Genomic DNA, 23137 nt, shown 5'->3' on the forward strand with positions numbered 1-23137 from the left:
AACTCTGCTCCTGTCACATACAGGCACATTTTTGTTAGATATGATTAAGCCCAGGAGGATACAAAAACTTATCATGGAATTATAACCTTTGATTGACATTGGAACATCTCAGGAGATTCAAGGTATCAAAAGTGCTGGGACACTTCAGAAGTTGTCGTTGCTTGTCCGTCGTCAATGTGAAATCAGACAGTGAGAAGTGCAAAGTTTGCCTCTTCTGTGCCGAAATAGCTCAGTTGGGAGAGCGTTAGACTGAAGATCTAAAGGTCCCTGGTTCGATCCCGGGTTTCGGCAGAAGCCGGTGTTCCTTCTTTGTGCAATGTCAACATGTTCACTGTATTAGCCAAGGAATGCGTTCCTTCAGCGATAGGACGCTATGGCAACGGATTTAGTGCTGCTTCATCTCACGTCAAAGAGGAGTATCCTGACGTGCACAGACTCCTCAAAACAGGCTGGTAATGGTTAAACGTGAAGTAATCAAGCTTGTCACCAACAGTTATTGATGACTGAACATTCCATTAGCTGTATTTTGCATTGCACTTCCCCTTAACAGTACCGATGTGTTTAAAACATCTTCAATAGGAAAGAGAAAAACCCAAAGTACTTGTCTTCAGAAACACCTTGGGATCCTGGCCGTACTTTTCGCTGGTGTCATCCCAGTTTCGGCAAAGGCAGTGGCTACGGACATTGTTTGACCTTAGCAAAAGCTATTTCAAGGAAAAAACACCCAAAGGCTTTTTTTCAGGGCCTGGGTAGCTCAGATGGCAGAGCATCAGACTTTTAATCTGAGGGTCCAGGGTTCAAGTCCCTGTTCAGGCGCTCTGTTCACAGTTGCTGACGTTCGAGTTGTTGGTTTTCAGTGGTGTGGTGCTTCCATATGTACTCTTGCAATGTCAACTGGTAAATCCCACATTACCAGTAATAGGCTAACCATTACCTTAAGTGGGCTTTTCTTCTGTGACGTTCATTTGCATTTACCATGAAAAAGGCCTTGTGCAAGCATAAAACTCTGCTCCTGTCACATACAGGCACATTTTTGTTAGATATGATTAAGCCCAGGAGGATACAAAAACTTATCATGGAATTATAACCTTTGATTGACATTGGAACATCTCAGGAGATTCAAGGTATCAAAAGTGCTGGGACACTTCAGAAGTTGTCGTTGCTTGTCCGTCGTCAATGTGAAATCAGACAGTGAGAAGTGCAAAGTTTGCCTCTTCTGTGCCGAAATAGCTCAGTTGGGAGAGCGTTAGACTGAAGATCTAAAGGTCCCTGGTTCGATCCCGGGTTTCGGCAGAAGCCGGTGTTCCTTCTTTGTGCAATGTCAACATGTTCACTGTATTAGCCAAGGAATGCGTTCCTTCAGCGATAGGACGCTATGGCAACGGATTTAGTGCTGCTTCATCTCACGTCAAAGAGGAGTATCCTGACGTGCACAGACTCCTCAAAACAGGCTGGTAATGGTTAAACGAGAAGTAATCAAGCTTTTCACCAACAGTTATTGATGACTGAACATTCCATTAGCTGTATTTTGCATTGCACTTCCCCTTAACAGTACCGATGTGTTTAAAACATCTTCAATAGGAAAGAGAAAAACCCAAAGTACTTGTCTTCAGAAACACCTTGGGATCCTGGCCGTACTTTTCGCTGGTGTCATCCCAGTTTCGGCAAAGGCAGTGGCTACGGACATTGTTTGACCTCAGCAAAAGCTATTTCAAGGAAAAAACACCCAAAGGCTTTTTTTCAGGGCCTGGGTAGCTCAGACGGCAGAGCGTCAGACTTTTAATCTGAGGGTCCAGGGTTCAAGTCCCTGTTCAGGCGCTCTGTTCACAGTTGCTGACGTTCGAGTTGTTGGTTTTCAGTGGTGTGGTGCTTCCATATGTACTCTTGCAATGTCAACTGGTAAATCCCACATTACCAGTAATAGGCTAACCATTACCATCAGCGCCTTAAGTGGGCTTTTCTTCTGTGACGTTCATTTGCATTTACCATGAAAAAGGCCTTGTGCAAGCATAAAACTCTGCTCCTGTCACATACAGGCACATTTTTGTTAGATATGATTAAGCCCAGGAGGATACAAAAACTTATCATGGAATTATAACCTTTGATTGACATTGGAACATCTCAGGAGATTCAAGGTATCAAAAGTGCTGGGACACTTCAGAAGTTGTCGTTGCTTGTCCGTCGTCAATGTGAAATCAGACAGTGAGAAGTGCAAAGTTTGCCTCTTCTGTGCCGAAATAGCTCAGTTGGGAGAATGTTAGACTGAAGATCTAAAGGTCCCTGGTTCGATCCCGGGTTTCGGCAGAAGCCGGTGTTCCTTCTTTGTGCAATGTCAACATGTTCACTGTATTAGCCAAGGAATGCGTTCCTTCAGCGATAGGACGCTATGGCAACGGATTTAGTGCTGCTTCATCTCACGTCAAAGAGGAGTATCCTGACGTGCACAGACTCCTCAAAACAGGCTGGTAATGGTTAAACGTGAAGTAATCAAGCTTGTCACCAACAGTTATTGATGACTGAACATTCCATTAGCTGTATTTTGCATTGCACTTCCCCTTAACAGTACCGATGTGTTTAAAACATCTTCAATAGGAAAGAGAAAAACCCAAAGTACTTGTCTTCAGAAACACCTTGGGATCCTGGCCGTACTTTTCGCTGGTGTCATCCCAGTTTCGGCAAAGGCAGTGGCTACGGACATTGTTTGACCTTAGCAAAAGCTATTTCAAGGAAAAAACACCCAAAGGCTTTTTTTCAGGGCCTGGGTAGCTCAGATGGCAGAGCATCAGACTTTTAATCTGAGGGTCCAGGGTTCAAGTCCCTGTTCAGGCGCTCTGTTCACAGTTGCTGACGTTCGAGTTGTTGGTTTTCAGTGGTGTGGTGCTTCCATATGTACTCTTGCAATGTCAACTGGTAAATCCCACATTACCAGTAATAGGCTAACCATTACCTTAAGTGGGCTTTTCTTCTGTGACGTTCATTTGCATTTACCATGAAAAATGCCTTGTGCAAGCATAAAACTCTGCTCCTGTCACATACAGGCACATTTTTGTTAGATATGATTAAGCCCAGGAGGATACAAAAACTTATCATGGAATGATAACCTTTGATTGACATTGGAACATCTCAGGAGATTCAAGGTATCAAAAGTGCTGGGACACTTCAGAAGTTGTCGTTGCTTGTCCGTCGTCAATGTGAAATCAGACAGTGAGAAGTGCAAAGTTTGCCTCTTCTGTGCCGAAATAGCTCAGTTGGGAGAGCGTTAGACTGAAGATCTAAAGGTCCCTGGTTCGATCCCGGGTTTCGGCAGAAGCTGGTGTTCCTTCTTTGTGCAATGTCAACATGTTCACTGTATTAGCCAAGGAATGCGTTCCTTCAGCGATAGGACGCTATGGCAACGGATTTAGTGCTGCTTCATCTCACGTCAAAGAGGAGTATCCTGACGTGCACAGACTCCTCAAAACAGGCTGGTAATGGTTAAACGAGAAGTAATCAAGCTTTTCACCAACAGTTATTGATGACTGAACATTCCATTAGCTGTATTTTGCATTGCACTTCCCCTTAACAGTACCGATGTGTTTAAAACATCTTCAATAGGAAAGAGAAAAACCCAAAGTACTTGTCTTCAGAAACACCTTGGGATCCTGGCCGTACTTTTCGCTGGTGTCATCCCAGTTTCGGCAAAGGCAGTGGCTACGGACATTGTTTGACCTTAGCAAAAGCTATTTCAAGGAAAAAACACCCAAAGGCTTTTTTTCAGGGCCTGGGTAGCTCAGACGGCAGAGCGTCAGACTTTTAATCTGAGGGTCCAGGGTTCAAGTCCCTGTTCAGGCGCTCTGTTCACAGTTGCTGACGTTCGAGTTGTTGGTTTTCAGTGGTGTGGTGCTTCCATATGTACTCTTGCAATGTCAACTGGTAAATCCCACATTACCAGTAATAGGCTAACCATTACCATCAGCGCCTTAAGTGGGCTTTTCTTCTGTGACGTTCATTTGCATTTACCATGAAAAAGGCCTTGTGCAAGCATAAAACTCTGCTCCTGTCACATACAGGCACATTTTTGTTAGATATGATTAAGCCCAGGAGGATACAAAAACTTATCATGGAATGATAACCTTTGATTGACATTGGAACATCTCAGGAGATTCAAGGTATCAAAAGTGCTGGGACACTTCAGAAGTTGTCGTTGCTTGTCCGTCGTCAATGTGAAATCAGACAGTGAGAAGTGCAAAGTTTGCCTCTTCTGTGCCGAAATAGCTCAGTTGGGAGAGCGTTAGACTGAAGATCTAAAGGTCCCTGGTTCGATCCCGGGTTTCGGCAGAAGCCGGTGTTCCTTCTTTGTGCAATGTCAACATGTTCACTGTATTAGCCAAGGAATGCGTTCCTTCAGCGATAGGACGCTATGGCAACGGATTTAGTGCTGCTTCATCTCACGTCAAAGAGGAGTATCCTGACGTGCACAGACTCCTCAAAACAGGTATGTAATGGTTAAACGTGAAGTAATCAAGCTTTTCACCAACAGTTATTGATGACTGAACATTCCATTAGCTGTATTTTGCATTGCACTTCCCCTTAACAGTACCGATGTGTTTAAAACATCTTCAACAGGAAAGAGAAAAACCCAAAGTACTTGTCTTCAGAAACACCTTGGGATCCTGGCCGTACTTTTCGCTGGTGTCATCCCAGTTTCGGCAAAGGCAGTGGCTACGGACATTGTTTGACCTTAGCAAAAGCTATTTCAAGGAAAAAACACCCAAAGGCTTTTTTTCAGGGCCTGGGTAGCTCAGACGGCAGAGCATCAGACTTTTAATCTGAGGGTCCAGGGTTCAAGTCCCTGTTCAGGCGCTCTGTTCACAGTTGCTGACGTTCGAGTTGTTGGTTTTCAGTGGTGTGGTGCTTCCATATGTACTCTTGCAATGTCAACTGGTAAATCCCACATTACCAGTAATAGGCTAACCATTACCATCAGCGCCTTAAGTGGGCTTTTCTTCTGTGACGTTCATTTGCATTTACCATGAAAAAGGCCTTGTGCAAGCATAAAACTCTGCTCCTGTCACATACAGGCACATTTTTGTTAGATATGATTAAGCCCAGGAGGATACAAAAACTTATCATGGAATGATAACCTTTGATTGACATTGGAACATCTCAGGAGATTCAAGGTATCAAAAGTGCTGGGACACTTCAGAAGTTGTCGTTGCTTGTCCGTCGTCAATGTGAAATCAGACAGTGAGAAGTGCAAAGTTTGCCTCTTCTGTGCCAAAATAGCTCAGTTGGGAGAGCGTTAGACTGAAGATCTAAATGTCCCTGGTTCGATCCCGGGTTTCGGCAGAAGCCGGTGTTCCTTCTTTGTGCAATGTCAACATGTTCACTGTATTAGCCAAGGAATGCGTTCCTTCAGCGATAGGACGCTATGGCAACGGATTTAGTGCTGCTTCATCTCATGTCAAAGAGGAGTACCCTGACGTGCAGAGACTCTTCAAAACAGGCTGGTAATGGTTAAACGTGAAGTAATCAAGCTTTTCACCAACAGTTATTGATGATTGAACATTCCATTAGCTGTATTTTGCATTGCACTTCCCCTTAACAGTACCGATGTGTTTAAAACATCTTCAATAGGAAAGAGAAAAACCCAAAGTACTTGTCTTCAGAAACACCTTGGGATCCTGGCCGTACTTTTCGCTGGTGTCATCCCAGTTTCGGCAAAGGCAGTGGCTACGGACATTGTTTGACCTTAGCAAAAGTTATTTCAAGGAAAAAACACCCAAAGGCTTTTTTTTCAGGGCCTGGGTAGCTCAGACGGCAGAGCATCAGACTTTTAATGTGAGGGTCCAGGGTTCAAGTTTCTGTTCACAATTGCTGACATTAGAGTTGTTGGTTTTCAGCAGTGTGGTGCTTCCATATGTACTCTTGCGATGTCAACTGGCAAATCCCACATTACCAGTAATAGGTCAACCATTACCATCAGCGCCTTAAGTGGACTTTTCTTCTGTGACGTTCAGTTGCATTTACAGGCAACTTCACATGTGCCTGTATTCACATACAGGCACATTTTTTTTTAGATATGATTAAGCTCGGGAGGATGCAAGAACTTATCATGGAATTATAAAACCTTTCTTCAGGGTAGCTCAGATGGCAGAGCATCAGACTTTAAATTTCTCTCATCATTATACGTATAATGATGCCTCTCACATTTAATTTAATGTGCTGCTCACACTACACCTCCACTGTAGACATGGTGGAAGCCTTTCTATGGGACAACTGTTGCATCTGAACAGTGCTAGTGAGCTATTAGGATTTTAATGAGAATCCCAAGTAAAATCTATAATTCAGTGCTTGTGGATTTTTATGACACAAGCAGCATAATTCACTATCTAATAATAGGTTCAACTCACTTCGTGTCTCTCCCAGGGTCCAAATATTATAAGCATTGTGGCTCTTTTTGTAAATGTACTGTCATGTCTGAATAAAGCCATCAGGATCACTAAAGTCCAAGAGGGGCATCAGTGCTAAATGCTAGTAGTAGCTGCAATTAAGACCTGCTAATTATCCACTGCAGTTGAATGATTGATCAAATTGGAAATAATTATAACTACTCATCCTGGCCCAAGCACTAGCATTATTAACAGTCCATTATTTATTTGGTATGCCATCTCTAATACTATTTTAAAAATAAGCTCTTAACCTAGGTGTGCTTGTTTTACTCCAAGTTGTCTTTTCATGCTCAAGTAACTTAAGTGTTAATTTAAGCAGTCCTGGTTCAGTTAGCTGAGATTTGAACCAAAATTAGGTAATTCCTCTCATTTACAGACCTGCAGATGGTGAGCCATGCTTTATCTCCTCCAGACTTTATCAAAGCCCTATTGTGTTCTCAGTAAGAAAACATCTAAAGACAATAATTTATACAAAACTCTGCTGCCAGGCCTTTAATACATTCTGAGAGAACAGGGCACATCACACCAATCATTGATGTTAACAGGTTAAGGGTCAGTTTAGAAAATGATGCGAGATGTTACTGCTTGTTTTTAAAAAGCCTTACATGGTCAGATTTCTGCTTGTTCTGTTAATTCCTTGCAAGCCTGTTTCTGCTCCTCTGGCAGGTCCTTTTATATCTCCAAATGTTTCATGTTGTGGTTTTTATCCTATCAGACGGTTAATTTATTCTGATATTCATTTAATATCATATGATTTATGTTTTGGATATGATTTGCATTCCAAGCGTAGAACACTTTGTAAATTTGCTTTATGAAAACTGCTACATATAAAGCTATTATTATTATTATCATCATATTATTAAGTCTTTTTCCATCTTCCATCCTGCACAACTTCAGTGTTATCATTTGATCTTCAGAGAAAGCAATGCTTCCACCAATGTCCATGATTGGTGATGGGCTGTCTCACAGCGGCATGTCCACATTAGTGACTGTGTATTTTGGCTCGCTGTCTGGTTGCATAATAACCCCCCTACAATTTTCATTAATAAGCCTCTCAACTTACTGTTTACTGTAATGTCACTCTACTGTGCATAGCACATAATTGTATAATTGTGAACACTGCCTCTGTTAAAACAAATGGCCCAGTGACTGTTTCTTTTGTGTTGTGTAGAGTTATGCTGTTTGTGGTTAGACAGTAAATAGGCTTTGTGCTTATATGCTGTGATTTTCTATAATACTGTGGGCTTACTGCCTTCAGCTATCACTTTGTTAATATTATTACAACATTTACAGAACCTCCCTTCAAACTGCTGTGACTAAGTCAAAAAAGACCTAAGAAAGATTCAAGTAAATTCAAGCTCTTGCCAAATTAGTTCATACAATGCTGATTAAGCCTGTCACTGCCAGGTAAAGCTATCTGTATTTTGCAGTATAGCAGAGGTTTTAAATCTGGTGTCTCTGGCAAGATATCCACAGTGATGCACCAGTGGTAATGAATTTTACAATAACCAGCAATGATTGGTTTGCCAAAGCTGCAGGGGAAGCAACCGTAACGATAGCAACTTGGAGTATGCAACCTATGAAGCATCCACAACAAGTTTCTGGTGCTCCAGATCAGAAAGAAACCAGCTGTTCAAAAGGAAGGATCACAGTTAATAAAATGAAAGCTGTACGCATATGTCATAAGCATGCGTCAACCGTATAATTACTCTCACTGCCACAATAGGGAGATAAAAAAAATCTACACAATAGGTTAAAGCTACCATTTTATCCATATTAAGCAGTGTGTTGTCTCCCCGGGAACACACTATTTAGCTGACCAGCACGTGTGCGTTACAGAAACTTTTTTTGGTGTCCATTAACAAGTTAGAGCAGTCACAAAGGTCGCATGAGCTCAAATAACTCTTCACCAGCCACAGTTCGTTTCTGGTTCACAGAAGCACTTGGACTGTAAGCATTTTTACAGCAAATTTTCCTCCAGACGCACTCCATTAAAATCAGTCACTCTGACAGCCATGTGGTGCTACGTTATGTAGAGGTCCGTCTATTTCCAGGAAGCAAGTTAAGATTCTAATGTGTGCTTTATTTAGCAGTCTTGGTTAACACGAGATGAGTGAAGTGAAACAACGTGAAAGTTTGGACACAGTTCACTTCAGCAGCTTTATCCATGCACACAGGCTCTAGTTGATCACTCTGTTCATATCTTGTATATTGATTGTTTTTTTGTTTCAGCCACCTTACGGACAAATGTGATGACCCTATCTTGTTATCTTGTTGCTTGTTGCTCTTTCACAGAGGCCAGCTAGCTAGCAATATATTAACAACAACAACTAATAATTCATAGTTGATATGCAGGGTCAGATGATCCAGCAAGTAATCCATGAGTTTGGGGCCCCCAAATGGCTGCAGGGCCTTATGCAGTCTAATGAAGTAAGGTCGTCTGGCCTTGAAAAGTGGGCCATCATAGACATGAGAGACACATTTGTCACAGCCAGTCTTACAGGCTGTAACAAAATGGTTGTACTAAATTGAACAAGAAATCATATTCATTTGCAGAAAAGGCAAATAGGTGCAACTAAAACAAACAAAAGAAAACAAATTTTGCAAGGGCCAGAAATGGAGAGGGAGGAATGAGGATGGCTGATCCTAAATGTATTCTGGATAGACTTGTTAGGTGGACACAATTGCATTAATGCAATATTTGCCTACCAGGACCTGAAGGGAGACAAAAAAATAATCCTACAGGCCACTACAGAGCCAGGGGGCCATCGCACTTAAAATATGAGGATAACAGTGCACCATTAGCTGTCTCTTGTTTAAATTGTCATTAAAGCATTAAATCATTAAAGCTGACAGAAATAGGCGTGTAAAGAATGAAAAAGAGCTCCTTTCTCACCTCTGCTATCACTGCATGAAGCTGGTGTGACTGTCAGATTCGGAGTGTTAGCTTAGCTTCAAAAGCTCTGCCACACCTTGTAACAGTCAGAGTGTACTGAATCAGGTCGGACTGCAATACCAAATAGCACCACAAGGTGCTACCTCCTTTTGTTTTCTTATGATGTACTAAAGTAGAGAGTTGTGCAAACAGAGATACTTTATTTCTCCACCCGTCGTCCACTACAGAGAGCTCTCAGCAGTAACGAGTTGGCGTAGGTGCTGCTGTCTGGTTCTCCTGCTCATGTTTCATTAGGAAATATAGCGCCGTGGAGACCTGGTTTAATATGGTCAATCTTACTGTATGAATTCAGACCTTGAGCTACAGGTTCAAGATCTATGAGCAGATGTTAGAAGTCTGTGGAAATTTCTGCAGGACTGCCCGTACCTGCAGCACAATGTGCTTAAACACTGGGATCAACTTAAGAAACCCAGATACTCTTGCAGCCCAACAACTACCTCTTAAGTGGCCATGGGTTTTAGTCACCATGGCCACTTAAACCCCATATACTCCGGCTGTAACCAAGGTGAATCCCACTTCCCTGGATACAAAATAAAACCACTCTGGAGCTCAAGCTGGACAGCCTGAAAGCCTAAAGCCACATCCCCTCGAACTGAGCAGCACATCTAGGATGATCACTGCTGCATTGTTAGAATTAGAGCCCCCTGTCTTTGCTGGTGATACTAAAGTAAAACCTGAAGACTGGTTACATGCTGTGGATCCTGGTCCCGGTCCCGTTGATGTGGTTCTCTGGTTCCTGTGGATCCTGGTCCCGGTCCCGCTGATGTGGTTCTCTGGTTCCTGTGGATCCTGGTCCTGGTTCTGTTGATGTGGTTCCCTGGTTCCTATGGATCCTGGTCCTGGTCCCGCTGATGTGGTTCTCCACCAGCCAATGGATGTGCGTCTGTCCAAGGCTACAGCCTGTCCGTCCTTGGGAGCTGGATCTCTCCTTCACTGTGGTGCTCCCGGAGGTTTCTCTTTTCCCACTGGGTTTTTTGAGTTTTTCCTTCCCGAAGAAGGAGGGTCATAAAGGGTGATGCCCCGGACAGATCCACCGGACTGATCCATTGGCCTCATCGACTGCTGGACTCTTTATTTGATTGTTGTTCGCTTACACTCGTTATTTCAGTGAACTTTGTAAAGCACTATGAGACACTCTGTTGTGATATTGGGCTATACAAAATAAATTGAATTGAATTGAATTGAACACTTACAGATCCTCAATGAACTTGAGTAACGAGCAAATACTGAAAGAGCTAACACTTTTCCTCATAAAAGCCTAATAAATGGTTTAAAGCGCTCAGTTCACATGTCACATGGACACAATTCTGCCAGCTCTTCAGCACTACAAACATTCGTAGCCCATATGCTGAGTGAATTTAACAAATGAAAGAGCCAACCACCAGAGAAAGAGCAAATCTAACTGATATGCAAGCACTCTCTGGAGAAATTAGTTGCACTGTTTGCCACACCCATCTCCTCAGTGATGGACTTGTTGCTGCGGGCTCACAAGCTCCATGCAGACCTTGGATCTGGTGGCCACCAGACTTCTCCTGTGGATTTCAGAGTAAGCCAAAACACTGAGCCCCACTGCTTCAAATGCTGTCGGCCTGGGTTCACATCTCTCACTTGCCCAAGCTGCAACGCAGCACCCAATATGACCTCACCACTCAGTCACCAGCGAAACTTGCTCCCATCTCACAAGTAACTTTGACTCCAGATATGGGGTGAGCCAAAGAAGAAGCAGACGGTATGTCAGCAGACACCCCACTACTAGCCACACAGAGAGGAAACCAAACAAAACACATCAGTGAGAGGGTTCACGAGTGAACTTTGCAGACAATGCTCCCTGCAGCCCTGACAGTGTCACTTACCTAATAATTGGATAAATGAACAAGCACTTCTACCAGCGTTTTGCCATAATTTGCAATCTGTCTTCCTCTTTCATCCTGGGAATGGATTTTTTCTGACCAGAGCCTCAATATCCATCAACATCAGCTCCAAAACTGTATTCATGGATGACATCCTTTTTCCTATGGTGGATGAGAACTGCACAGTCTAACCTTTCATCGAATGAAGAGCAATCATGTCCCTTGACACACTACAATCCGCCTTCATTGCAAAAGTCACCGTTGTGAGACTTGAGGAGGGACAGAAAGCTGCCCTGTTTAATTTTCTCTCGCAGTTTGACAACATCAGTCATCATCTCAGACATATTTTGCTGACATCCATCTTATCGCAAATCTCCAGCAAAAAACAAAACAAAAAATGTCTCATTGAAGCAGATACAGCAAACCCTGCAGGACAGCATTATTGAGCCATTCACTAGCCCATTGACCGCCCTGTAGTGATTATACGCTAAACACGCCATGCTGAGCCCATGCACACACTCACAAGCAAGGATGCCATAGATGTTTTGAAGGAGTGGGTCACATCAGCACCTGTCCTGAGATTGCTTGATTTTGCACACCCTGTTTTTCATTCATGCTGATGCTTGCGATCAAAGCTGTGCTTGAAAGATGAAAGGACGGTCATGGCATATGCAAGTTCTTCCCTAGACAAATCTGTAAAACCATACTCAACCCCTGAGAAGGAGTGCTTGGCTGTAATTTGGGTTTTTAAACATTTCAGATCTTATGTTGAGGGCTTCCATGTGACAGTCTTCACAGACCACAGCAGCCTCAGGTGGCTGATGTCCTGCCCTAATCCCTCTGGCTGACATGCCTGTTGTCTATAGAACTTGATTTTGACTTCACTATAGTGCACAAGCCTGGCTTGCCTATAAGGTGCCTGATGCCCTATCCTGCAATCCCCTACCCCCCACCCTTCGACACTCCCATAGATTTCCTACCAGACAACGTTATAATGTCTGTACTCTGCACCCAGTGTTGTTGACAGATTGTTCTCATGTAATGAGTAATGTTCAGCAATTGCAACTTGTTAGAAAATAGAAAATATGCAGACACGTTTATGTTAATACATTTTATGTTAATACATTTATGCTTTATTATCATGAAGTTTTAGCCTGATTGTGCCCTTTATACAGACCAAAGAGATGTGTGTTGGTATAGGATGTATCAGACTGTGCTTGCATTCTTGAGATAAAGAAGAGTTCGAGAAGGCCTTGAACAGCTAGAAGTCGGCGCACCTGCGCTTCCCACCAACCGCCCCTGAAAGGAGGAGAGGGAACAGGGTGCGGCGGAGGACTGCTGAGAGGAGAAACTTTGCATATACATGTTGCATATACGCTTGAAAGACACTGAGACTGCTCAGTGCAGATGTAAATCCTTGCCTGTACTCCTTGCTTGCTGCAAGTAAAACTTTGAACTGAGATCTCTGTCTCTGGCAGTTTATCTTGTGTGTTGGGAAATTAATGGTACGAACTAACAGCGAAAATACAGTTCTTGTCTTACAGAAATAATTTCCTGACACAACTGGATGATCCAGTCACAGGCCATCTTCTTAGAGATCCTGATATGGAACCACAGGTTAACACAGATGGAAACAACTCCTCACAGTACTTTGTTTATGACAACCTGCTTTACTACAAAGACCCAGACCAAGACACGTAGGTACTGGATGTACAAGATAGGTTTGTTCTGTTTGTTTCATTGAATCCTCTAATTGCTGATATGTATATCATCCTTTCTCTATGTGTCACTGCCAACCTTTCATTGTGTCTATGTATAATGATGTGTTGAGTGTACGGTGGGCATTTCTTCGGCTGTGTAGGGCTGAAGACAGCCTTCTGATCACCAGGACTATGCAACAGTCAAAGTGTAGTGAATCTCGTAGTACTGTTATACCAAATAGCACCACAAGGTGGTTCCTCCTTTTGTTTTGTTATGATGTGTTGAAGTAGAGAGTTGTGCACTCAGAGTTACTATATCTCTCCACTGAACGTCCATAATAGAGTGCTTTCATCAATAACAAGTTGGTGTAGGTGTTGTTGCCTATGTTCTCCTGCTCATGTATGATAAGGGTAAATAGCGCTGCAGAGACCTGGCATTGTATGGTCAATGTTAAGTACTGTAGAATAAAGTAACAGTATGGAAATCTCCATTCATTGTCCGGCGACTCTCTGAGCTGACTGGCTAAACCGGGACCCCTGCTAGCTAGCCCATGTTGCTAGCCACTCCGCCTACAACAGCCCCATTACAACCAAAATCATGCAATACCCACTGAAATATTTGGACTTGTATTTCCCCATTGCTAAAACCCCTCTGTTCGGATTTCATTATTTACTTCCACCCTTATCAACAGCTGCATCGCTTTGCACAGCTTTAATTTGGACTCAGTTTAAATTTAGCCTTTTGAGGGTACAGTTCAAACAAGGGTCCCTCTTTGCTTGATTAATTTATGTTCACTGTTTAATATATTGTTATTGGTATATGTTGGGCAGCTAAACTCATACATATATGGGGACTGTATATAAGGTAGCATAAAACAATTTAGAACAGAAAATGATGCAGGAACAAATGCATAAACTCCAGTGTTTTTGCTGTAAATATTTTTAAAACTGCAGTAATATCCAGATTTTCAAAATTGTGATTTTTTTTATTGTCCTTTAATCAAACAAATTTCATTTTCAGTCCATCTATCCATTATCTTATCCGTCAGGGCTACGGGGGGGAGCTGGAGCCAATCCCAGTTGACTTTGGGCGAGAGGCAGGGTACACCCTGGATTGGTCGCCGTCCAACCACAGAGCCAACACACATAGACAGACAACTACTCGTGCTCACACTCACACCTACGGGAAAATTTGAGTCACCAATTAACCTAACCTGCATGTCTTTGGACTGTGGGACGCATGCAAGCATGGGGAGAACATGCAAACTCCACACACTGTGCTGCCCAAAATTTCATTATATAAATGGATAATTTCCTATATTTTTGAAACAATGAGCCCTAAACATAATGTGGTCCAAGACAACAGCCCTGCAATAAATTGTAGCTTCATAAAGCTTTTATTGTTCAGACATTATCAGAGATGCGTTGATCAAACTTGTATATGTAATTGTGTCCATAGCCAGTATGTTCTTATGAAAAATAACCACAAAACAGAAATAAACGTTAAAAAGTTTGACCTAAGAATATTTTCCTCTCTCTTCTCAAGTTAATAAATAAAGGTTTATTTTCAAAATCATGCAAATCCATTCATAACTCATAAACTCAGTTCATCTTTACATAGGTATCTCTCAGAAGTCACAACAGCCTACTCAAAAAGTCTACATGATGCACTACTGTGTGGCAAACTAAACATGCCCCTCTGTGGTAAACATGGAAAATATTTATTTATTTTTGCATGAGCAAAATACCACGTAGTAATGGCATTATTCAGTCTGATGTGGTCTTGCAATTAAAATGAACAAAATAACATAAAAATAGGCATGGCATCAGCATGAAATAATGCGTGCACTGCAATATACATCCACCTACACTGGTTGTTTGCAACTGCAACTTCCACCATGTTATCATATTTGTACAATCAGTGCAAAATGTAAACCGCTCATGCATCCTCACTCAACATTAAAGGTGCAATCAGTAAGCGTGGCTCGATTCTATAATGGAATTTGATTTATAGTACCTCGGACATAATGTCATGTACAAATTCAGGTGCGAATACTAACAGATTAACTTTCAGTGCCTTGCAATTTAATATCATCTATGCTTTTTATAGTGGGAGTACGGCTCTAATGTGCAAATGTGTGTTATTTGCTCATACGGCTAACTGCATCAAATTGTAGGTTGCTTATTATGGAGACCCAAAATGTTCAGTTTAATGAATAACATTATGAAATAAATAAGTAAATATATTACCTTTAAATTTAATTAAATTGCAGCTTTTCATTAAATTACATTATTTGTAGTATCCCAGATGTTTTTTTTTCAATATATCCTCACTAAAGTCTTTTTTATTTCATAAATCCAATTTACATCACAAAGTCTTGGTCAGTCAAGACAAGACAAATGGGGCAGAGCCACTTGTGTGATTGGCTGTTGCTTTGGTCTGAATGAGTGGACAGCCAATCACAAGGGCTCTACCCCTGGATGAAATAACACTTCATAATAACTTTCAAAATGCATTGCATTATTTCACAACTTTACAGTTATATTATATTCCTTGTCTTTATATATTAACATGAATATTTATCATATAATGTCTAAATTACTTGCTTAATATTCAGCACTTTGGGTCTTCATAGTTTACTGGTCTAAGAAAAATGACTGCCTAAGTGTTACAGAGTCTTAAGTTCAGTTTACCTTTCACATAGCTTATTAACACAGATGGTTTAACAGAAACCACACCAAAACAAACCAAAACCAAACAAAGTGTGTGTATTCAAAGAGCCAATATATACATACAGTATATTGCACCTTTAAGATTTAGTGGGTGGGTGTTTAATTTAACACAACAACCTCACTTTTATTTCCTTAGCATTATTAGGTAAATAAAATAAATAAATAGATTAAAAAAAAGAAGAAGACATAGTTGTATTTTAATCTGAGACAAAGTTAAGCAAGCTTTTATTTGCTTTGCCTTTACAGTTTAGAATGGTCAGTCACCTCCCATACACTCCCTGAATGGCTATTGCTTGAGCTTAAATCCAAATGATACTTAAACAAACCTTAGACTCGTAGTATATTAAAACAGAGATGGTTAAGTAAGAGAAAAGCAGGAGCCACTTTCTTTTTTCAAGGGGATGTAGTTGTGGCAAATGACTTAAAGAGTTGCAATGAAGCCCACAACACTTAAATACAATATTACAGAAATCTTAATTCATCTTAAATAATCCTATTAAACAATTTCTGGGTGACACAGATTTAGTTTCTTTGTTACTTGTTGTTATACTTGTTCATTAAACCAGCATAATAAACATGCAATGGCATTTTCTTTTCTGAGAAGTCTATACAAAAAAAGAAACTCTGTTTGCTGTATTGCATTAGATCTTCACTAAAAGAAAAGAAAAACAAAAAGACTTAGGACAAATAATCCTTATTTGAAAATCTTCCAGGACATGTTTGTTGAATATTTGCCAGCTCTGATCATTCAATCAAGACACACTTCCTGTCACTGAGGAATGAATCAGTGAAAAAAAGAAAAAGAAAACAATACTGTAGTTACAATGATCCTTTAAATAGACTATTTCATTTCTGATTATATTTCTCATTGTTCCCTGTCTGTGTGTTCTGACCAAAATCCTACAAGGTCCAAACTTTGTCTTGAAATGTGTTCAATGGAAATTTAAGCTTTTCTGCCACTTTAAACATTGCCACTTGTTTTGTTCTGCTTTGCAGTGAGGAGTGTGACAATTGAAACATGAAATAGAAAATAATTAGCAAACAATCCAACATATTGCATTGATGATGGATTTCTCTCTGTGTGTGTTGACTCCGCATTGCATTCGCTTTAGCTTAGTGGACCTAATAATATATAATTGAGTGTATATAGAGCCAGCCCAAAGAATTGAATGCTTTTGTTAAAAGGAAAAAGCCATCTGCACTTGATGAATGGAACAATAATATACTCAGTAGGAGGAGGGGAGGTCCCCCGCTCATCAGAACACTACCACTAGCGACACGCTCCACTCACGCCTGCTGAACATCCGTAGTCAATGCGGACGTCATCTCAAACTCAAATCTTACTATCCACAACTCTAAAAGACAACTTAAGAGCACCGAACAGCTCCATCCTTTTCCCATCTCTCTCTCTATACTACTTTCCTATAGTGCTGACACATGTCTGTCTTCCTTGAACACCCCCTTACCCAGCAGTAGGTGTTTACCTCAGTCTTTACTCTACTCTTTACTTTATGTGAAGCCCTCTCCCGTTCCTCTCTCCTCCTCCAGCTTGCATAGCTCACCCCTGGCTTAGTAAGGCACTGTATTCTCCTGTCTCCCCTCCCTCTGCTTTTATCCATTTACTGATCATCTGCCTCAAGCCTGCCTTTGTTGTACATTCCCACTGCAGGAAACATGACTGATGGGCTGCTCCAGTCTGGCTGATTATTTATCTTAGCTATCAAACATGCATTAGCTTTGTCTGTAGCTATGACGTTTTAAACAGATGAATCACTTTTTTACGCTGCTTTGCTATTGCTCTCCATACAACTACATCATTTGATTAACAAATGTACCAAGCAAGCCATAATTAAGTAATAATTGAAAAAGTGTACAGCGTAGTTACACCTACAGACTGATGTTTCTTACACACCAGAATACTATTGGACAGAACAAAAAGGCTCACGGTTTCCATTTTTAGCCCCACTACAGGCCAAGGCTCCAAGAAAAACTAAGGAGGTCAGTAAATTTAATGGCAATCTGACCAGTAGTCGTCCACATATACTGATTTATTGGACAGGATTGGACAGACAGACAGACAGACAGACAGAGAGATGCGTGACTCGATCCTAAGGCCATGCTGCTGCTTGGGCAAAAGATCAAATAAAAAAATACGAGTTACCAAAGGTGTCAAGAATGGATTCAACCATTTTGCAAGCATACTTTTGGGGACATTTATTTACCTCTGTAGTTTAAAAAAAGTAGATAATTGCAAGCTGATGAAGGATATGACTTGTTGACTTCCATACTGTGGCTGTTTCCAGTAAACTCAGCCCCACAGTAACAAAATAGACTGTTGATCATGTTGCTAGCAATGTGAGCACTTGGTTGAGGAGCCCTTCACACACAGTGTTGGCATGTACAGGGTGTGGACACAATGCATCGGCAAACTATATTTTTATTCAGTCCAGTACAACAGACATATTTGTGAAGATCAGGATGTTCAGTTTTGGTTGACAGTGTCACGGAGGTGTTGAGTGAACTCTGTGGTAATTACAGAGACTGCAGTTTGATATTAGATTAGATTATTATGTTGAAGCGTCTTCCCACTTGACATGTACCACGAACTAAAAAGCCTTAGAGTTGGTTTAAGTCGTCACCTCTTTGACACTCTCAACAAAAGCTGACCATGTGAGCCTCTCACAGGTCAGGTTTATTGCAGAGCTGTTGTGTTGAATTACAGCAGGGTTGTAGAGGTGTTTCTTTTGTGTCCACCCCCTATACCAACATGCAACGTGCATTGTACACAAGAAAAGTCGTAAACATCATCATACTAATGGCTGCTCTTTGTTTATCTATAAATGTCCTGAAAGTCTTTCAGGAAGGATTCCTTTCTGTATATTCCTTCCCCTTTCCTCCTCTGTCCATCTTTGGGTCCCTCTTCTTTCCCTCGCTGCATTATTTCTTTGCATTTTTTTGCTTGTTACTGTGAATGTAGAATAAGATGAAGCAAAGAGGTCATCATCTGAGCCAAGAACCTTGACGTGCCAACAGTCACATATTGTACAGCATATAATCTGTTATTTTCTATGTACAAAGTCTTAGAAGCATTCCAAACAAAGTGTGCTGGAAGTTGGGGCAGAGCTGGCAAGTTGACTGTCTGGATGAGGGAGAGCTGAGAAGGAAGGCTTAGGGTGGGGCCAGTAGAGCAGGCTTGGAGATGTAGTTCCTCCTGGACTGTGAAGAGGAGCCACGTGTAGAACCTGTTGTTTGGTAGACCGCAGACTCCTTCGAGAGCAGTAAGAAAGGTTTGAGGGATAAGCCGGGGGGGTGGGGGAGATGGCTGTAGAGGGCCTTGGACAGTTTACAGTATGAAAGGGAAGAGTCTGTTGCTCCAAGAACAGATCAGTTGAGCTGATCCTCATACTGTTTCCGGAAACAGTCACCAGCAGGGAAAAACTCCCAGCAACGCTCCTGGTACATCTTCCATACGTAAGACTCCTTTGAGACAGACAGATGGGAGGAGGGAGGATGGGCTTAAATTTGATATGACATATTTAGAGTCTATTTGACTATTGTGTACTTTGGCCACAGTAAGCACAAAGCCAATAAAGGCCCCAGTATGCTTCAAACTAGCTATGTTGTATGACCAAGTGTTTTTATTTGTTCTGAAATGCAGAACAGGTTCATACAGGTTTATGCAGTTCAAAATGGTTCACAGATGACTGTAAAGAAAGTAAAAACAAAAAGTATAAAACAGTTGTTAACTATTCATAACACTAGTAGTGATAGTAAAATAGAGTGAACGCAGACTAGATAAAGGATAAAATAGATAAATTAGATGAAGTTGATTATAAAGACTAAACCAAAATAGAAATGACAATATAATACAACACAGATCCAAATGCAATGATTTTAACACTAATAATAAAAAGTTAAGGTAAAAGTAAACGTTTTTTACTACATAAATAAGGTAAAATAAGAGAATAAAAGTAAATAAAGTGAGGTTTTTTTTATGCTGTTAGATGATCTGACAAGAGCTTTGTTTGAAGCATACTGAGGCTTTAACAATACAAGCAGGAATCAGAAACAAATATCTACTGTAAGGGGAAATGAACTGGTTTACCTGGCCTGTGTGCTCTGTTTCATCTTTATTAATGAGATACATTACAAAGAATCTGAAACACACAAACACATATTAGAAACACACATCCACAAATGCCCACAATGCACCAACACAAATGTTATTCCTTTAATCCTTACTACTTTTGAGTTGTACTATCAACGCAGAGGTCAACGCTCCGATGCTGTTGGTCGCCTAGTCTTTTGCCATAACGTGTTCAAAACAAGAATTACACAAAATACACCCTGAATTTTGGGGGTTATTGTCACCATCACACCAAGTGACTATGTGACAATATTCCAGCTGATTTCTGTGATTTGATAGGTCTCTTGACTGAACTCAAGCCTGAAATCACTGAGTACAAGGAAACTCAAACAGCCACACTAGTGTTTATGTCATCATGAACTGGTAGCTAAGAGCAATGACAGCCCAGCATTTTGTTGGGTCATCCACTCAGGTGTGTGGCATCAGGCAGACACAATATCTAGTCTAAATTTACTGATACAGTTCCAGGTCATAATTATAAAACACTTTTTGGCATTATGTTGGAGGTACACATCCACATAGACTCACTCACACAAACTCCAGATGTACTCACAGATAGTTGGCTAGATTGTGCTCCTGTAGTGTGTGCGTTTCGAAGCCATGTGGCACTGTGTCAAAGTAGTCATTGCCTATTCCACAGATAAAACATTTGGTCTGGAAGAGAAACATTGAAGTGTTAAGTGATTGTCATCACACACAACATGAACCTACACGTCTTTACTTATATCTCCTATTGAATGTTAAATTACAGCGTGCATCTGAGTGGCATGCAAACATATGAACATATGGGAATATCCATGTGGGAGTGTGACAGATCTTTTGGAGATGTGAGGGGCAATATTGGGTAGTGTAACAAAATCTAGTAAAGTGCATCTCCAAACATTTTTATATTGTAGCTGTCATTCATGTGCTGTGTAATACTGCACTGTATGTGTATGTGATCAAGTGTGAGTGTGAGAGTGTGAGACCTCCATATCTTCTTTCACTTGTTCCTGCTGATCTCTTAGCTCTCCAAAAGCATCGATGATCAACCCTAGAATTTCCAGAGTACAGACAGAGTAGAGCTGAAGCAGCTTGGCCTACAATCCTTTGATGTTTTGAGGTTAACTACGTGGACTATGGCTACCTACACATCTTTTGTTTTATCCAGTGCACCTTTAACAGGAATGGGTCTACATGTTATCTTTTAGGTTTCATTAGCATTCATTTTCAGGCATTCATTTTAGTGGAGCTTAGCACAGTTTGGATGCGAACAAAGTGTGTGCACTACATCGGGAGAACTGTAGGTTCTCCCGATGTAGTCTGATTTTTAAAATCTAACCAATCTGATAAAACATTGACCCTAAAATATAGACGTATACAACAGAATGCACATAATCAGATCACTCTGATAATTAATAATCATCGATTTTTGGTCCCATTCTTAGATAGTGGCAGCATGCGCCCCAAAATATGAATTTAACCCTTTAATGCATGAATTATGATAACCTCAGCCAGGAAGTGTTTCTATTCCTCTTTATTTTCAACCCATATTTTATAAAGATATATTTACATGTCCAGTAGTTGAAATATAGCTAGTGATGCATGATGTACAATTCAGTGGACATGTGATTGATCATAATTTCCTCCCAATATAAAATCAATACTTGGAAAATGTATCAATTGCATGACTCCTTAGATGTTACTTGATGTCCCCATATCTTTCTTACCTGCAAGGGTTTCTTTTTATAGAAGGTTTGAACAGAAGAAAATGATCAACAACTGTTTCTGGTCGTCTGTCGACCATCTTGGTTTCACTCTTTTTTTATTTCACTTGCAATGGCTTCCCACTGTGCAGCAGTGTATGAGATGATGCAGTAGCATCCACTGTAGGGGCTGATGTGCAACTACGCCATCAAAACTCATGCATATGCAAGAAAACAGCTTTTGAATAACTGTACACTGTAGTGACCTCTATGCATGAAAGGGTTAAAACTAAATAAAAATAACACTCATGCAGTTAAGTTGCTCCACAGAACCAAAACTCTGTGTGTGTTATTTGCTGTCTTTGTTGTCATCACCACCATTGCTAATGGAAGTCTGACATGCCGCAGATTACTGTTCAGCGGTCGACTCAACTCAAGTCTAAAAGAGTCTTCTGATGTAACCTCCAGATGACCCCACTGATGTAAGAACATGCTGTTCTTCCCATCAGCACCAGTGTGTGTGTGTGTGTGTGTGTGTGTGTGTGTGTGTTGGGTGTCTCACCCTGGATGATGGCCAGGAGGATTACAATGACAAAGAAGAAGAAGGTGATGTCAAAGATGATGCGATAGATCTCATACTCGTCACCTGCTGGATCCTCAATCTGATCACCGATCCCTCCACCTGCTCTCACACCTACATACATGTGGAACATGTAGCACTGGGAGAGAGGAGGAGAGACACACAGGAAAAAAGGGGGAGAGAAAGAGAGAGAGAGAGAGAGATGGAGAATAAACTAAATATGCTAGTTTTGAAATGGGGACCAGTTGTGATTATTGCAACTCACACTGACAGCATTTATAGCAGCCTCAGTGACACCTGTTCAAATGTGAGATAATGTTCAAAAAAGACTCATTCTCATTTTGCTATTGACTATGTGACTGACTGAACTCAATGGGCCTCATTCACAAACAAGTTCACACTATTTATGTGTACACACAAATCTGTGATTTTATGTATAAATTCATTAATATTTTCTTACCAGAATTTGTTTATATATAGATATATAGATTTAGAGCTGTCATAATTAGAATTTCAATTATAAAACCTGAGTGTCCCAGTCCGAGCTTAGCATGAAGTATGAGAATGTCCAAACTGAACTTTAACAGTTTTGGTTTTTGTTGTTTATAGACTAATTTCTAGAACAATGTGCCTCCACCTCAGACAATATTGTTTGAATTTCTTCCTTTTCTGCATTAGGCATTACTCTATGATTCAACTCTTGGCAGGGATTAAAGTTGGATTCATAACATGGTTCATGTGTTTAGGCTATCAGTTTGAAAAATTACAAAATATTATAAGCTTTGCAAGCTTGAACGCAACTGGGCCGAGCACCAGACAGCCCTGGACACTTAACATTAGGTCCAGCCCATTTGAACCCGGCCTCCAGGCTAACGTATTTCTTCATGCAGAGACATGGGGCTGTGGCAGCATCGTGATTGCATATGGCGGGTCCGCACCTGCCAGTTTAGTTCAGAATGATTCTGATTCACTGACATACGCAAGGTGATTAAACCAAAATTGGCTGTTACACACGCGTCATGTATCTGCCATTAACTTTGGGTGCACACCTCTAT

At 41.0% G+C, this 23137-nt stretch overlaps 1 protein-coding gene and 9 non-coding genes across 10 annotated transcripts in view; 9 read left to right on the forward strand and 1 right to left on the reverse strand.

Moving 5' to 3' along the window:
- The first annotated feature begins 218 nt into the window (after positions 1 to 218).
- On the forward strand, positions 219 to 291 carry trnaf-gaa (transfer RNA phenylalanine (anticodon GAA)). Its single transcript has one exon. It is a non-coding gene; the product is annotated as a tRNA-Phe (tRNA).
- A 452-nt stretch (positions 292 to 743) lies between these two features.
- On the forward strand, positions 744 to 816 carry trnak-uuu (transfer RNA lysine (anticodon UUU)). Its single transcript has one exon. It is a non-coding gene; the product is annotated as a tRNA-Lys (tRNA).
- Positions 817 to 1220: 404 nt separating this feature from the next.
- trnaf-gaa (transfer RNA phenylalanine (anticodon GAA)) lies at positions 1221 to 1293 on the forward strand. The gene has a single exon. It is a non-coding gene; the product is annotated as a tRNA-Phe (tRNA).
- Positions 1294 to 1745: 452 nt separating this feature from the next.
- trnak-uuu (transfer RNA lysine (anticodon UUU)) lies at positions 1746 to 1818 on the forward strand. The gene has a single exon. It is a non-coding gene; the product is annotated as a tRNA-Lys (tRNA).
- A 938-nt stretch (positions 1819 to 2756) lies between these two features.
- Positions 2757 to 2829, forward strand: trnak-uuu (transfer RNA lysine (anticodon UUU)). The gene has a single exon. It is a non-coding gene; the product is annotated as a tRNA-Lys (tRNA).
- Positions 2830 to 3233: 404 nt separating this feature from the next.
- Positions 3234 to 3306, forward strand: trnaf-gaa (transfer RNA phenylalanine (anticodon GAA)). Its single transcript has one exon. It is a non-coding gene; the product is annotated as a tRNA-Phe (tRNA).
- A 452-nt stretch (positions 3307 to 3758) lies between these two features.
- Positions 3759 to 3831, forward strand: trnak-uuu (transfer RNA lysine (anticodon UUU)). The gene has a single exon. It is a non-coding gene; the product is annotated as a tRNA-Lys (tRNA).
- A 413-nt stretch (positions 3832 to 4244) lies between these two features.
- Positions 4245 to 4317, forward strand: trnaf-gaa (transfer RNA phenylalanine (anticodon GAA)). Its single transcript has one exon. It is a non-coding gene; the product is annotated as a tRNA-Phe (tRNA).
- Positions 4318 to 4769: 452 nt separating this feature from the next.
- trnak-uuu (transfer RNA lysine (anticodon UUU)) lies at positions 4770 to 4842 on the forward strand. The gene has a single exon. It is a non-coding gene; the product is annotated as a tRNA-Lys (tRNA).
- A 13941-nt stretch (positions 4843 to 18783) lies between these two features.
- Positions 18784 to 23137, reverse strand: part of ryr2a (ryanodine receptor 2a (cardiac)) — a 154758-nt gene continuing 150404 nt past the window's right edge. Inside the window, exons 112-116 of the mRNA XM_070852298.1 lie at positions 22065 to 22221; positions 20786 to 20850; positions 20371 to 20471; positions 19776 to 19827; positions 18784 to 19150 (exon numbers count right to left, since the gene is read on the reverse strand). Of these exons, the coding sequence (XP_070708399.1) occupies positions 19055 to 19150; positions 19776 to 19827; positions 20371 to 20471; positions 20786 to 20850; positions 22065 to 22221 (471 nt within the window). The 3' untranslated portion in view covers positions 18784 to 19054. The remainder of the gene's footprint in view (positions 19151 to 19775; positions 19828 to 20370; positions 20472 to 20785; positions 20851 to 22064; positions 22222 to 23137) is intronic.

The sequence above is a fragment of the Pempheris klunzingeri genome, chromosome 20 (genome assembly GCF_042242105.1).
Source record: "Pempheris klunzingeri isolate RE-2024b chromosome 20, fPemKlu1.hap1, whole genome shotgun sequence".
Taxonomy (NCBI): domain Eukaryota; kingdom Metazoa; phylum Chordata; class Actinopteri; order Acropomatiformes; family Pempheridae; genus Pempheris; species Pempheris klunzingeri.